Below are 17,580 nucleotides of genomic sequence, written 5' to 3'. Positions count from 1 at the left end.
GTACAGGAGTTGGGAGGTCATGTTGCAGCTGTACAGGACACTGGTTAGGCCACTGTTGGAATATTGTGTGCAATTCTGGTCTCTTTCCTATTGGAAAGATGTTGTGAAACTTGAAAGGGTTCAGAAAAGATTTACAAGGATATTGTAGTGTTGGAGGATTTGAGTTATAGGGAAAGGCCGAACAGACTGGGGCTATTTTCCCTGGAGCGTTGGAGGCTGAGGGATAACCTTATGGAGATTTACAAAATTCTGAGGGGCACGGATAGGGTAAATAGGCAAATTTTCCCTCAGGTCAGGGAGTCCAGAACTAGAGGGCATAGGTTTAGGGTGAGAGGGGAAAGATATAAAAGAGACCTCAGAGGCAACTTTTTCACACAGGAGGTGATATGTGTATGGAATGAGCTGCCAGAGGAAGTGGTGGAGGCTGGTACAATTGCAACATTTAAGAGGCATTTGGATGGGTCTATGAATAGGAAGGGTTTGGAGGGATATGGGCCGGGTGCTGACGGGTGGGCCTAGATTGGGTTGGGATATCTGGTCGGCATGGATGGGTTGGAACGAAGGGTCTGTTTCCATGCTGTACATCTCTATGATTCTATAACTCTATTCACTCAGAGAATAGTGAGCCTGTCAAATACATGACCACAGAGAGAAGCAATGCCAAAACATTGCATGATTTCAAATAGTTGGGTATCACATTTGGGGCTCTCGGGATCAAAGGATATGGGGGAGAAACTGGGACAGGCTATTAACTTGGATAAGCAGCCATGATCCTATTGAATGGCACATCAGGCTCAAACAGCCAAATCGCCTACTGCCGCACCGATATTTTATACTACTGAGGAATCCAACATTAATGTCAGTTATAGGGAATATGATACTGTACTGAATGTGTTTATACATTTGTCTGAATGACTCTGCTATTTTAATGAGGAACATTATTCCATTGATTATAAATGATAAAGCATTCATTAAAACCGCAAATGGGATTTCTTTTTCTGACTGCTTTAAATGTCAAAAATTAAAGCTTCAAAGCTCTGCTTAAATTCTGGGGAGAGAATGCATGAACAGTATTCTAAGCTTGAAACTTTGTTCAATATTTTTGACTAGCATTGGTGTTTATCACACATGCTAGAGACATCTCGTATCAATGTTTTGGTGTTATACCAATTGTTATGTCAATGAGAGATGGGACTAATTGCAGTGATGGAAGACTAAAATGTACAAGGATATACAGAATGCGAACATTGCATGGACAAAATTGAATCATTCTATTCAGCCATAATTATCCTTTTCAGATACAAAAACAATGATTTCTGAATTGCTTCTGTTTTAATACTCTTTCTAAGTGGTTAGATTGCAAAGAGCAACAAATGTGCAAATGTTAAGTCGGATTAACAAATTCTGCCTGATTGCACTCAGTCTCTGCTCCCACTGGCACATTAGTTACCCTGGGGTAATGTAAACTATACAGCTCTTCAGGAAGCTGCCTCTTCCCACCAACAATGAATATTTGGGGATCAATGCTGGGCACATAATCAGAACTCTATTTCAGATATTGATCTGTGTGCTCACAAGTTGTTTCTTTCCCCTGTATTAATTATGTAGCAGCCACTGGTTTCGTACTGCAGAAGGAACCATCCTGAACTAACTGAAGCAAATTCCAACCACAAAGAAACTTCATGCAGCCTTAGGCTGATATGATCCTCCTTTGCAGATTTATATCACAATCCAATTTCTGTATCACTTCCCAATTCTTTACACAATAATTAAGATTCTTGCATCCAATTCTAGGTGACAAGAGGATATGAAATGGGGAGAGACCATGTACCAGAATGAGAATTGTCATAAGGGAAGTCAGTTATGTGCAGAGATTAGAGATGGCAGATGAATATAGTAGAACTGTTGGAAATTGTACAAGGTTTTGTCAGGAACTATTCCAATTGTAATAATCCAGTTGGGACTAGTCTCCAGGAGTTGCTGGTTGAGGGTACTTGGCAGAAGTTTCAGCAGGGACTCTGTGCTCTAAGCTATCACTTGTTGTGAAGTGTAATGTACTGTCTCAGAGAACAGTGAAAGGAGATTTCAGAGTGATGCTGCTCTGTGGGATAAGAAGACTCATTCCCGAGGGAGGCTGAAAATCTGTGGCTTGTGAATGAAACTGCTTTGAAACATCAAGGATGCTCAAGAAATTGCTCCTGAGGCATCACCATATACTGTGTGTCATGTTTATTCTTCCTGTGTGGCCTAATAGATCTCTTCAGCACTGTAAAGACCACATTTAGATCACCACTCGGCTTTCCCAAAACAAAGTGATTGTTACTTGAAGGATTTACACAAGATGTGCGGTCTACCTTGTAAGTTTGCCATTTATCCCACTGTCCTTAAGAGGTCTATGCCTGTACCTATTTCTTATGGTCTCATATACCCAGCCTCAGTACAATTGGATGACCAGCCATTGTAACATGATCTGCTGCACCTCTTTTTGCTTACATCACAAGTGTCTTTTTAGTGCAATGTATGGACATTCTGGGGAGTAACCATTTCCTTGGCCTCAGTCCGGCTTCTGTAGATAGTAGGCATTTTCAGCACAACAGGTAGAGAGATATTGGCAATATAAAGGTGCTTTAAGCAATTCTGACATTGTCAATCTTGTTTATGAACCATCAAGTAGGCAGGGATGAAGGTAAATGGGATTCAATAGTGTCAATTCAGTTAATGTTGAATACAAATTACGTCAGTCTCTTTAACATGAAACGAGTGATCTTGCTAATGGATTAAGAATGGTAGGGGATATACAGAAATGTTTTCCTGACAGTGTAGATACAGTTTGGTTTTAAATTGTTAAACTAGAAATTACTTTATGAGGATAGAGGAGATTTAGGGCTTGTCTCTGCACATAATCCTGGCATAAGGCTGTGAAACTCTCTCCTACTAAAAGATTATCTTCCAGTACATATTCTGTCTTGATTGAAAGTATACTATGTTGATTCGTCACAACCATTTGTCAACAGCTTTGAGGAAATAGAAAAGAAAGACTAACTTGCATTATCCCATTGCTCTGAACAGTCTCAGAATACCTCACACACAGAATTATTTTGAAGTGATAACAATTGTCACAAACAGAAACAACATATTTCTGAATCTAGTTGTGAGTTATTCTCCCTTCCGTGCTCCCACCGGCCTACGTTCTCATTACATTTGCATTGTCCACTGTTAATTTTTCCAATTCCCCCCCTCCCCTGTAAGGGTTCCTGTTGTCATGGTGATATCGATGCTGGGGATGATGAGGACATTGCATCTCGAGGGACACGTGGGGTGTATATGAAATTGTGCAGATGCTGTTGTTCCCCTGGGAAATGCCACAGAAACATTACACAATGTAACTAATCTCTGAAGCAAGATTGCAACTGGGGTGTGTTTCTTTACCCTGATGCCTTGTTATAGATCAGTACAATGTAAACACTGGCCACACTTTGTACCTACTACTTAACATCAAACCATCGCTGAACCTTAGGTTATTATTTCACTGGGCTCGAAATACTATTCCTCCTTTATTAGTGAAGAAGGCGTTTGGTATGCTTTCCTTTATTGGTCAGAGTATTGAGTACAGGAGTTGGGAGGTCATGTTGCGGCTGTACAGGACATTGGTTTGGCCACTGTTGGAATATTGCGTGCAATTCTGGTCTCCTTCCTATCGGAAAGATGTTGTGAAACTTGAAAGGGTTCAAAAAAGATTTACAAGGATGTTACCAGGGTTGGAGGATTTGAGCTACAGGGAGAGGCTGAACAGGCTGGGGCTGTTTTCCCTGGAGCATCAGAGGCTGAGGGGTGACCTTATAGAGGTTTACAAAATTACGAGGGGCATGGATAGGGTAAATAGGCTTTTCCCTGGGGTTGGGGAGTCCAGAACGAGAGGGCATAGGTTTAGGGTGAGAGGGGAAAGATATAAAAGAGACCTAAGGGGCAACTTTTTCACACAGAGTGTGGTGCATGTATGGAATGAGCTGCCAGAGGAAGTGGTCGAGGCTGGTTCAATTGCAACATTTAAAAGGCATCTGGATGGATATATGAAAAGGAAGGGTTTGGAGGGATATGGGCCGGGTACTGGCAGGTGGGGCTAGATTGGGTTGGATCGAAAGGTCTGTTTCCATGCTGTACATCTCTATGACTCTATAACTCTATAATACGGGAACATGGAGGAAACCCATTGTGATTGTAATTAAAAAGAGGTGCAGCAGATCAGACATTACCTCAAACCTTCTCTATCATTTATGTTACAATGGCTGGTCATCCAATTGCCACCAATTCCCAACTCCCTTCATTCTCTGAGAGACCATATTTCTGTCTATCTCAGCACTAAATAAACTCACAGCACAGTCTGAGGAAAATCTGATTGGTCTTCAGTGGTGACGCAAATTCAGATCTAGATTCTGGAGTCTTTTGTTAAAAGGACCTGTGAACAATAGGCGATGGAACATTTTTCTCAGAACGTTGGAAGCTGTTTTATTTAGTATGTTGCTAATTATCTTGTAGAACATTGTAGGTTGTATCAGCTGTTCTGGGGCAATTTGTCACAGCTGCCAAAATGCAAGAAGAGTTTTCAGAGCAGGTTGTTGGATTTGGATCAGCAGGGTGCCTCCTCTGAGATGGAATCTCTTAATAAAAAGGTTTATTTTGCCAGTGTTGTAGTAACAGATCTTCAGGCAGGCAGAGGGAATCACTCCAGGTTAAGTTGTACAATAAGAATAGCGTATGACAATGTGGGTTTCTGTTCTAAATTCTCTCAGTCACAGTATCTATCTTGTCAAGCCTCTTTAGGTTTCTATGTTTAAATGAAATCACCTGTCAGTCCTTTTAGCTGTAAAGGATATAGGTCTGTTTACTGAGTCCCTCCTCAGAGCACAGCCCTGTCATTCCTGGATCCGATTTAGTGAACCTTCACAGTATTGCCTCCAATGCAAATATATCTTTCTTAAAGATGTTGAATAAAAGTGCAAAGCCATTCCAGGGGTGGTCTCACCAATTGTAGCAAAACCTCCTTTCACCTGTCCTGCAATTCCCTTAAACAAGTTGTGGAGGTGCTGGTATTAGACTAGGGTGGATAAGGTCAGACGTCACACCACACCAGGCTGCTCTGAAAGTTTGTGACCTCAAATAAACCTGTTGGACTATAAGCTGGTGTTGTGTGACTTCTAATTTCTACTGTACCTGTATACTGCCCTTTTGTGTTTCTTGTACAAGAGCTTCCAAGTCTCTTTGAACATTGACATATAGAAACTTCCCTCCCAAAAGGTGTTCTGTTTTCCTTTTCTAAGCTAGAACATAGAACATGGAACATTCCAGAGCAGTACAGGCCTTTCAGCCCTCAATGTTGGTCCGACCTGTGGAACCAATCTGAAGCCCATCTAACCTACACTATTCCATTTTCATCCACATGTTTATTCAAGGACCATTTAAATACCCTTAAGGTTGGCGAGTCTGATGCAGGCAGGGAATTCCACACCCTTACTACTCTCTGAGTAAAGAAACTACCTCTGATGTCTGTCTTATATCTGTCACCCCTCAATTTAAAGCTATGCCCCCTTGTGCTCACTGTCACCATTCTTGGGAAAAGGCTCTCACTGTCCACCCTATCTAACCCTCTGATTATTTTATATGTCTCTATTAAGTCACCTCTCAACCTTCTTCTCTCTAATGAAAACAGCCTTGAATCCCTCAGCCTTTTCACATAAGACCTTCCCTCCATACCAGCCAACATCCTGGTAAATCTCCTCTGCAACCTTCCCCACGTCCTTCCTATAATGCGGTGACCAGAACTGTATGCAATACTGCAAGCGCAGCTGCACCAGAGGTATGTACAGCTGCAACATGACCTCATGGTTCCGAAACTCAATCCCTCTACCAATAAAAGCTAACACACTAAACGTCTTCCTTACAATCCTATCAACCTGGGTGGCAACTTTCAGGGATCTATGTACATGGAGACAGAGATCTCTCTGCTCATCTATACTACCAAGGATCTTACCATTAGCCCAGTATTCTGTATTCTTGTTACTCCTTCTAAAGTGAATCACCTCACACTTTTCCACATTAAACTCCATTTGCCACCTCTCAGCCCAGCCCTGCAGCTTATCTATGTCTCTCTGTAACCTGCAACATCCTTCGGCACTATCCACAACTCCACTGACCTTAGTGTCATCTGCAAATTTATTAACTCACCCTTCTACGTCCTCATCCAGGTCATTTACGAAAATGACAAACATACAAAGCTGTTCAAATTGTTTTAAACTACCAGGTCAGCTAGTTCAACTCGGTAAGTTTGTGTTTTTAGCTCATGGGAGCTAGATATTTGCTGCTAGATTAATTCCATGTCACAGACAAAATTTGGTACTAAGACACTAACTGAGCAGCAAATCTATTGTTTCCCAATTGTACTTAAATTGTTCAAGTAACGAACTCTGGCAAATCATCAAAATGTTCAATTTCTTCCTTAGCCGTCTTGCTGCTTTGGCAAATATCTGAAGTTCTAATTGTTTTCCTAATTATAATTATAATTGGTTCATCAATACCTATCAAAAGTAAACCCTTACCTGTTCCATGATGCTAAGTGATGGAGCCACCCCGCTATGTGAGTGCTGAAAATGAGTCTGCTGGCCCTGTTAACAAGACCCCAATCAGTAATTTTATTTAAGAGAAAGCAAGACAAGCATGTAATTGACTTATCAGAACAGGAAACGAACTAGAAAGATTCACCCATCCAGTCTGTCAAATTCAATTAAACAGAACTTCAGGGAGGTTGCCCACATTAAAGATCTGTGATGGGCTTTGAGTCACGTGGAAGATGCTAACAGCCTGTGTATTAGGTAGAATGACCATTCTCTGTTCAACAAAGTTTTGTCAGTCTGAATCTATTCATTGTTAATGAGATAACTTTGGGGATTCTCATTTGTTCATAGATTCCCCTCTTGCAGCACACAGTGAGACCATTTGCTCAACTGCATTGTGTCTTTGCTCAAACTACATCCTCAACCACTCGACATATCCTGCTTCTGCCATTTACTGCCTTTTCATTGAATACTTACCTGGCTTGTGACGAAGCATCCCATCCTTCAATCAATGGAATGTATTCCTTTCTGCTTCTAATAACAGTTAGACCTGGATGCAGATAGCACACAATGCTGTGTTGCCCAAATATTATCCCAGAAACTTGGATTGATAATCGAGAGAATAGCAACTTGAATCTTGCATGACAGGTTCAAATAACTGGAAAAACTTGAGCATTGCTGAAAAAGACACATTTTGTTGAAGTTTCTTACCAATACTCATCAGGACAGTTCACAAGAATACAAATTCAGAGGGGAAACTCACATTTATGCTGCATAAGAGAAGAACATCAATTGTTTGGAAAGTGTAATTCTTCATCCTAAAGACTGGAGGATTGTATCAAACAGCATAACCCTTCAGGTGTTCACAACAAGTGAGTTGCTGATTGTTCCTAACCAGCCTACACTTGCAGCATTTGTAACACACTGTCCTACATTAGAAAGGGAAAAGTGAGGACTGCAGAAGCTGGAGGTCAGAGCTGAAGAGTGTGATACTGGAAAAGCACAACCAGTCAAGTAAGTTTCCTGACGAAGGGTTTATGCTTGAAACGTTGATTCTCCTGATCCTCGGATTCTGCCTGACCAGCTATGCTTTTCCAGCAACACACTCTTTGATTCTGTCCTACATTGGATTCTGCAATTGGACAACATTTGCTAAATAATCCTATATTTGTAAATCATTATGCTGCCAACTAATTTAGGATTATCAGTCGGATTTACAGTATATGTACTCTAAGCTATATGCACAGCCTTGTTCGTTGTAAACAGAGCAACATGTAGACAAACTGTCAGTTTCAACTTCACAAAATAGATGACAGCAATTCACTGGTTCATTTCTCAGAGCAATGCCCTGACCAATCAGAGTCAACGAACTTGGTTTAAAATTCAAATTTATCAAATTCTGACTGTTAACTGTCAATCAACATAAATGGGTACATTCTCCATACTAATATCTTTGTCAATCAGAGTCCACTGCCAACCAATCAGCATGCTCCTCTCTTGCAGCGTAAATGTTGGTTCTTTTTCCTTGAAATGGTATTCTTGCAAATTTCCTGTTAAGTGTTCGATGGGAAGAACTGTCTCCACTAAAAAAGCTGTTGGATCAAAGCCCAAGTGACCTTTCAGAACTGGAATCTGCTCTCCTTACCCACGAACCTTGCTGTGACTCCAGTCCCACACCAACCTCATAGAGTCTTCAGTGTTTTCTGAAATATCTAAATGAGTCACTCAGTTATATCACCTTGACAAAATCTAAATCACTGGGGAATCAGAGGGGAAACTCTCCATTGGCTGGAGTCACATCTGACACAAAGGCAGGTCACTGGGGCTGTTGGAGGTCAGCTTCAAGAGAGAGTGTCCTAGGCCCTACCATCTTCAGCTCCTTTACCAATGACCTTCCCTGCATCACAAAGTCAGAAATGGTGCCTCTCCCTGATGAATACACAATGTTCAGCACCACTCCTCAGATACTGGAACATATGTGAAGAAGCCCATATCCACTCAGGCTTTGACTAGTAAATAATAGGTGACAGTGAAGGTGTGCTTAGTGGAAGGGCTTTGACTGTGTGGGTCGAGGTTAATATGGTGGAGGGGTTAGGAAGAGGTTTCAAAAGTCAGAAGCATCTGACAAACCCAGAGTAGGAAATGAGTAGACAGTGATAGCCAGGGCTGGAACAGGAGCCTTGTTGGAGTGTATAGCTGGCAAAGAATACAAACCAGGTACAATACACCTACTCAGGGTGGGAAATGAGGATCACGATATTAGCGAATCAAGCAGGAAACGTGGGGTACGTGATAGCAAAGTGGTGTTTCCATTGGACGTGCAATCTAGTGACTCTGGCTAATGCTCAGAGACCACGTGTTCAAATGCCATGATCGCACATGATGAAACGTGGATTGAATGAAATCTGGAATTCAAACAAGCCAGCTTAATGGTGACCACATGACAGGTGAGCAGATTCCCATCCGGTTCTCCAATGACCTTTAGGGAAAGCAATTTGCTGTCCTCATCGGGCCTACACAGGACTCCAGACCCACAGCAATGTGCTTGACTCTTAACTGCCTTCTGAAATGCCTTTAGCCAGTCAGGGATGAGCAATAAATGTCAACTTTGCCATTGATACCTACGTACCACAGTAAGGGAAAGAAAAAGAGATTGCAACGGACATTGGTGAAGACACAGATGATGTGGAGCAGAGGTTTTGTGTGAGATAAACAGGAGATTGGTTCATCCAGGATGTTCTGTGAGCACCAGGAACAATAGCATAGGAGAAGTTAACTCCTGAAGTGATGGATTTGTTGTTAAATTTTCCCAGGGCTCAATGGAGCAACGGGTTCCAACTCCAAAGTGGGAGCTGCTGAACGCTGTATAAAACAAGCTACTTAGCACCAGTGCGAAGTGTGACCTCCTGCTGTTTGAGCTGCTCTGGGACATCAGACACCAAGTGTTGTCTTGCTGTGGTTGAAAAGGAAGGTGGAGTCCTGAATGTGCTTCCCTTTTGAATAGTGATAGAATTTGCAGGATTTAGATAGGCTCAAACTCCGGGTGACCAAATAAATTTCATCACGTGGAAAAAAAAGTCATATTTCCACCTGTTAAAACATCAAGTAAATAATACTTAGTTCCTGAAACACCCGTCAACATTTGATAGTAGCATGGAGTCCTTCAAACTATGCATCAAAGGGCAGCATTTGTATCTCTGATGAATAAAGAGACAAATCCATAAGCAGTTCCTAAGGTGAAGACTCTGACTGTCTGCTTTCCCAGGATGACTGAAACTCTGGAGTTTCAGATGTAGGACAGTAAACTGCTCACTCTGTCCATGAGCCAGCTCCCTGTTTCCCATTCCTGATACGGTCCTGAGTCTCAAAGATCCAGTCCCCCTCTGACCAACACAGAGACCGGTGGATATGGGAGATATTTCAGAGTGACACCACATCGACACTGCAACTATTCCAATGATTAAACTCTGGAATGTTACAGGCCACAGTCCATGTTTGAAACCATTCAGGCAAGTTGCTGTTATTTTGGAATTAAATGCTGAAATGAGGCCTATCTTGTGCTCCCACCACTGCATTTTCAAACTTGAACAGGTGAGAGCTTACATTATTTGGCCAGTTTCTTAGACATTGTTCAGGGCATGTGGCTATGCTGGCATTTAATGTACAGGTGGATTCGACTACATTGCTGTGGACCTGGACTCACATGTAGATCAGACAGGGTAAGGATAGCAGATTTCCTTCCTGAAAGGAACCAGTTGGGTTTTTTACGACATATGATAGGTTTGGAGATGAATAGTAAGGACTTGGAGGGATATGGGCCAAGTGCTGGCAAGTGGGACTAGATTAGATTGGGATATCTGGCCAGCATGGACAAGTTGGACTGAAGGGTCTGTTTCTGTGCTGTACATCTCTACGACTCTAATCAACAACGGTTTCCATCAGACTAACTTTTTAATCGCAGAAATTTTAATTTAATTTACATTTCATCATCTGCCATGCTAGGAAACCAAAGCAAGGTCCCATTAACTTGCGAACACAGTGACATTACCAGGACACTATCATCTCACCACAGAGGATCCCAGTCAGTCCTGCACTCCTATAGATTTCTCTCCTTCAAGTGCCTGCCAGTTCTTTTTTGAAAACATTGACTGTTTCCATTTCTGCAAACCCCTCCCATGTTGGATATAATTTCCACTCATAGAATCCCTACAGTGTGGAAGCAGACCATTCTGCCCATCGAGTTCACAGCAACCCTCTGAAATGCATCCCATCCAGACCAAGCCTTCCCCCCCACCCTGCCAAGGGACTGTGGGAGGAAACCGGAGCACCTGGAGGAAACCCACACAGACATGGGGAGAATGTGCAAACCCCATACAGTCAGCTGAGGCTGGAATTGAACCTGGGTCCCTGGCGCTGTGAGGCAGCAGTGCTAACCACTGAGCCACCATTCTTTCCTGAGCCACTCACTTTGTATAAAGGTTTTCCTTATATCCATTGTCCAGGTTTCAAATGATCCTCATTGTTTGCCATTCCCTCAAGTTTGGTATCACTTGGTGAATTTTTAAATTTCACTCCATACTCCAAGGCCCAAGTCATTTATTTATACCGAGTAAAGCAATGGTCATCCCTCTGAACCTTGGAAAAGGCTGTCCAGGTGGAAAAGTAGCCATCTTTTGTGAGTTACTATTTGCTGTTCTTAAAACAATTCTTATTCCCCTGGCCCTCCTATTCCGTAAGATTCTGTATTGTTAACTAACCTTTAATGTATTTCGAAATCAAATACTTTCTTACCATCCATATGAACTGCATCTACCCCATTCCCTCCATCAACATTCTCTCTTCTTTTATGGAAATATTCAGTTAGACTATTTGTATTTTATTTTTAAATTCACTTAATTAATTCACACCTCTCCATTTGCTGCTGGTTTTTTTCCACCTAATTAAGAATTCCAAAACTTCCCCACTGTGAGTGGTGTACAAACTGATCTTAGTTACGAGGACAATCCTTTCCTCCTTTTTTGAATATGGGGGCCATATCTGTGACTTTCCAATTCTCTGGCATCTCCCTGGCAAGTAGAAGGTTGAAGAATAAAGGCCAGTCCTTTAACTCTGTCCACTTCCTATAGCAGCTGAGTTACAGGTCAGTAACAGCAGGTCAGATATCATAGAATCCCTACAGTGTGGAAGCCTACTAGGCCCATCAAGTCCACACCAACCCTCCAAAGTACATCCCACCCTTCTCCTCTAACCCTGAACTTCCCCCAGCTAATCCACCAAATTTGCATATGCTGGGATACTATGGATAATTTAGCACAGCCAATCTACCTAACCTGGACATCTTTGGACTCTGAGAGGAAACCAGACCACCCAGGGGGATCCCCTGCAGACACGGGGAGACCATAGACAATCGCCTAAGGGTGGAATTGAACCCGGGTCTCTGGCGCTGTGAGGCAGCAGTGTTAGCACTGAGTCACCCTGCCACCACTAATCCTGCCATAGGCTAAGAAATCCTTTCCTATACCATCTTCATTTCAGTTTTCACCTGTTCATTGCTTCCATTCTCACCACTTCCACTTATACTTGTCAGAATCCTTTTCCTTAGTTCTGGTGAAGAAGATAGTTCTAGTTGATCTCTGTGATGTCACTGTAAATCCATTTCTCTGTCTTTCTCTTTACTTGGAGACCTCCAGTCGGCTGATCTTACGGGCTGCAGGGTGGCACTGCTTCCTCACAGTGCCAGGGTCCTGGGTTCACTTCCACCCTCAGGGTGACTGTCTATCTCCATGGAGTTTACACATTCACCCCGTGTCTGCGTGGGTTTCCTCCCACAATCCAAAGACATGCAGGTCAGGTGAATTGGTCATGCTAAATTGTCCATTGTGTTAGGTACATTAGTCAAGGGTAAATTTAGGGGAATGGGTCTGGGTGGGTTACTTTTTGGAGGATCGGTGAGGACTTGTTGGTGTGAAGGGCCTTTATCCAAACTGTAGAGAATCTAACCTAATCCACCTTGCTTGCTTCTGAATTTTACCCAAATGGACTCTCTCCTTGCTCTCTATGCATTGTTACAAAGTTGGATAATCTTATATAGAGGTGGAAATCAGTGTTGTTTGTGATGACACAGATATATCTTTCAAAGTTCATGTTGGGATGAAATATGACACTCAGACAGTTGCAAGGCAGAGGATGGAGTAAGGGGCCAGGGAATGGAATTTTGAATTGGGAACAAAAACAAGTACATACATTTCCCAGCATTTAGTTGGAAGGAATTTCTGTTTATCCAACACTTGATGTCTGACAAGTAATTTAGCAACTTCAAGAGAAGTGAGTGAAATAAAACTGAGTGTTATCAGCGTGTATATGAAAACTATTGCCTTCTTTTGGATAGCCCATAAGACCATAAGATATAGGAGCAAAATTAGGCCATTCGTCCCATCAAGTCTGCTCCACCATTCGATCATATCTGATATGTTTCTCAACGCCATTCTCCTGCCTTCCCTCCATAACCCTAGATCCTCTTACTAATCAAGAACTTATCGATCTCTGTCTTAAATACACTCAATGACATGGTCTCCACAGCCCTCCGTGGCAATGAGTTCCATAGAGTCTCCACCCTCTAGCTGAAGAAATTCTCTGATGCTGTGCCTTTGGGTCCTAATGGCAGCATCTTCTCTACATCTACTCTATCCAGGCTTCCCAGCATTCTGCAATTTTCAATCAGATCCATCTCTCACCCTTCTAAGCTTCACTGAGCCCTCAACCACTCCTCATTTAACAAGCCCGTTGTGCCCAGAATCATTCTTGTAAACTTCCTCTGGACCCCCTCCAAAGCCAGCACATCCTTCCTTAGCTACAGGGCTCACAATATTCAACTGCGCACAATGTTCAAATACATGGTGTAAGAATCCTATCTAAGTTAATGTGTTGTGCAATTTGGAATTAACAGGAGATCAGTGATTCGGAGATTCTGGAGTTAGTCCACAGTGCACTAGGGCGGATGACAGTGGTCCGACAAATCTTCCCCACCTCCAAGGACCCTCAACGCAGATGTATGAGGAACAACCATCGCATTTCCTCATTGCTGTGTGACCCACAGGAAGGCTATCTGCAAACACTACAGGTTTGTATGTTACAGAAACAAATTATGCAGGGCCCTCTATTTGAACAATTCAAAGTAGTTTATATTTAAGCAGCTGAGTAATTGCAGTGGATATTTGCATTTCCTTGTGTCTGCAAAGAGGCTGCTTTTCTTGTGAACAGTATTCACCATGAGCTGTTCTGTTACCATGTGCAACTAGTATCTGATTGGACATGAAAATACACTGAATTATTCAATGCAACCCACTGTGAATTCATTCCTGAATGTGACAACATCTTTAAAATACATCTGTTCACTGTGCAGAGGTGCTATATTCTATGTTGTCATGATTTGGAGTTTGAACTTTTGCTATGAATTCTGTATCTTACAATTGTGTGCTCCACAACCACCAGATGAAGGAACAGTGCTGCGAAAGCTAGTGCTTCGAAATAAACCTGTTGGACTAGAACCTGGTGTTGTGTGATTTTTAACTTTATTCTATATAGGGGAGACAGCAGGATCTGATATAGGGGAGAGGGCAGGATCTGTTATAGGGGAGATAGGGGGGTCTGTTATAGGGGAGATAGGGGGGTCTGTTATAGGGGAGATAGGGGGGTCTGTTATAGGGGAGATAGGGGGGTCTGTTATAGGGGAGATAGGGGGGTCTGTTATAGGGGAGATAGGGGGGTCTGTTATAGGGGAGATAGGGGGGTCTGTTATATGGGATGTGGGAGACATTTCAAGATGTACCTCTTGTCACATTTGACCATAATATAAACTCAGGAAGATGGAGTTTTGATTCCAGGAAAACTGCAGCTAGTCAAAAAGGTGGATCATCATCTTCTTAATGAAAATTGGGATGGACTAAATATATTGACCCAGCAATAACACACAAAATAATCAAATCAACCACACATTCTCTCCCACACTCCATCTGTCTCTCTCCCACACTCCACCTCTCTCCCACCCACACTCCATCTGTCCCTCTTTCTTTCTCCTACACTCCATCTCACTTTCTCTCACTATCCTGTTCTCCTATCTCTCTCTCTCTCTCAGTATCACACTTCATGTTTTTCTCTCTATCACACTGTATTTCTCTCTCTCACTATCACACTCCATCTCTTTCTCTCACACACTCCATCTCTCTCATGATCGCACTCTATGTCTCTCTCTCTCTCTCAAACACTCGATCTCTCTCTCTCTTTCTTTCTCTCACATACTCTCTATCCCCTTCTCCTACATGCCATCTCTCACACACTCCTCCTTTGATGTTCTCATCCACAGTGACACACAAATACTTTGTTGAACACACACTTTCTTTAATTATTTGGCTGGTCAATAGATTGTAAAACCCAACCTCAGCGCTACAGCAAAGTGAAGCACTCTGCAAGTGATTTGCAGCCAGAATAAAGCTTCCTCTTTGAGAAATGTTCTGACAGGGCAATTTCCAGTGAATAAGACTGAGAGCTTAGTTCAGCAATTCACAGCTCATTTAAATACAGCTCATAACTGTCAGCAATAACATGATTATAAATGGATCCCTTTTGTTAAAGACTAGAATACTGTATCTTTTGATAAGAGACAAAAAATATGCTTCCACTGAAATATTTCCAATGAACCAGTTGTCAGTTTGGGTGCTATCTAATTTCTTTTGTAGCATTATGTCAAGTCAACAAGACTGGTTCCTTGATTGGTGTTTGCCGGTGAACAGAATGGGTTTTTCTGAAATAATGGACTTTCTCTCTTGGCACTCCCTGCAGCTCATTCCCCACACTAACCTCCCAAATCTCACCTTCACCACCAGAAAGCTTTCTTTTAGGATATTAGATATCTTGTCCGGCCCTCAGAGACAGGAGATCCAACTCTAATCTGATTGGTCAGTCCTCAGGGGCACACAGTGCCTGTCATCCTGACATATTGATGATCACCAGCATTTCTGATTCCTCCCGGTTTCATTACTGTCTCAATGCTTCCTCTACAATCCTGACTGGTGACAATGTTTGGCCGTGATATCTCATTGGCTAGAAAGTATGTTTCCTTGTTTCTGAGGAAAGTGTGGCCATCGAATGAGCTACCAGCCAACTAGTAGGAGAGCTGGAATGGCCACCTGAATAAAGGTTTGATAGAGAACAGTGCCATCAGCAAGGTCTACCAGCAGCCACACTCCCTCAGTCATTGATCTCTGGGATCTCGGCCAAGTTTCTCTAATCTCTAGGAGATCCCTGTTTCAGGGTAAGCCTGTGTGATTGGTTCTTGCTGTCAAATGTATCTGCTGAGTGTGTGGGTTCTTCAGGGGCTGAAGTGGTCCAGTGTGTCCCAGAGTCACCTCATGGTCTGATCATGTGAGTCTTATTGAAGTAAATAAAATCAAGTTTATACCATAAATTTCAAGGTTATAAGAACATATTAAAACAAAGCCAGCCAGGAGGATTCAGTCTGCCTCCTGCCAGAACCTTCTTTACTCTCCCAACAAGGCCTCACCACCTCCCTCGCAGTCGATGGCGCTTATTGGGCACAACTATTTCAGACCTTTGAGTTAAGATTAGAGTGGTGCTGGAAGAGCACAGCAGGTCAGACAGCATCCGAGGAGCGTGAGCAGGAGAAGGATGCTGCCTGACCTGCTGTGCTTTTCCAGCACCACTCTAATCTTAACTCTAATCTCCAGCATCTGCAGTACCCACTTCTGCCTATTTCAGACCTTTCCAGAGCCAGAGAGAGCAGGGAGCCAGTCTCAGACAGATGCTTGAGTCTGTATTTCCTGGTTTGAGGAGTTACTCGAGGGGAGATTGTTTTGTTTCAATCTTAGGTCCTGGAACCTAACCTTTCACTTAGTGAGTGCAGCTGTAGCACATGCCAGCATCTGGAGGGAAGTGTATTGAAGTCAATTGGGATAGGCCACCATGTCTTTAACATGTGTGTGGTGTTCTATTCACCACATGCAGCCAGTGTCCCGATTGGTTGAGCTGTCAGCTATGAGCTTTCTGATTGGAGAGTGTGTGAGGGAAATCATGCAGTAACCCAGGCAGTGAAGAGTGTGATTGGCTGAGTCAAAGCTTGCGTGGAAATATTGGCCTGGTGTGTGGCTTAGTAATTGTGGGAAACTCAGGCAAAGGGAAGTATGAGTGAACAGGGGGAAAAAAAACACAAATCAAATCATTTCAGAGCAATCTAAAAAAAAATCCATGAATGTTGCTGCTCCCTGTGATCAGAGCCAGTGCAGTAAGTACCTTTAGGATGCCTTTAGAATTGAGAATTTCTTGCTAATCTTAGAAGAATGTAACTGGCTGTTCAGCATTTATTGCCCATCCCTAGTTGCCTCTTGAGCGGGTGGGGGTGTGCTGCGTGCTTGAACCGCTGCAGTCCACCTGCTCTGGGTTGACCCACAATGCCCTTAGGGAGGAAACTCCAGAAGTTTGAACCAGTGACAGTGAAGGAATGGTGAGATATTTCCAAGTCAGGACGTTAAGGGGCTGGGAGGGGAATGTGCATGGGATGGCATTCCCATGCATCTGCTGTCCTTGTCCATCCAAATAGAAGTGCTTGTAGGTTTGGAAGGTGCTGTCTAAGGATCTTTGAAGATTCTCTGCAGTGCATCTTGGAGATAGTACCCAATGCTGCTACTGAGTGTCGGTGGTGGAGAGAGTGGATACTTATGGATGTGGTGCTGATCAATCGGGCTGCTTTGTCCTGTATTATGCCAGGCTTCTTGAATATTTTTAGTGTTGCTCCCATCCAGGCAAGTGGGGGGTATTCCATCACATTCCTGACTTGTGCCTTTTAGATGGTGGACAGGCTTTAGGGAGTTTTTCCTGGAACTCTCCCTAAGGGCATTGTGGGTCTACCTACACCAGGTGGATTGCAGTGGCCCAGCCAGCACTGTCCACTTCCTGTGGA

General features: G+C 42.9%; 1 protein-coding gene across 3 annotated transcripts in view; it reads left to right on the top strand.

Moving 5' to 3' along the window:
- The window catches only part of LOC140484767 (glutamate receptor ionotropic, delta-1-like), an 843,252-nt gene that overhangs the window by 704,843 nt on the left and 120,829 nt on the right, over positions 1-17,580 (top strand). For all 3 annotated transcript variants that reach the window (XM_072583588.1, XM_072583587.1, XM_072583590.1), the window contains one exon: positions 13,555-13,728. In XM_072583588.1, the coding sequence (XP_072439689.1) occupies positions 13,555-13,728 (174 nt within the window). The remainder of the gene's footprint in view (positions 1-13,554; positions 13,729-17,580) is intronic.

Source organism: Chiloscyllium punctatum, chromosome 13 (genome assembly GCF_047496795.1).
Source record: "Chiloscyllium punctatum isolate Juve2018m chromosome 13, sChiPun1.3, whole genome shotgun sequence".
NCBI lineage: Eukaryota > Metazoa > Chordata > Chondrichthyes > Orectolobiformes > Hemiscylliidae > Chiloscyllium > Chiloscyllium punctatum.
Note: the sequence above shows the minus strand (reverse complement) of the source record. Positions and strands in the feature narration are given on the sequence as shown.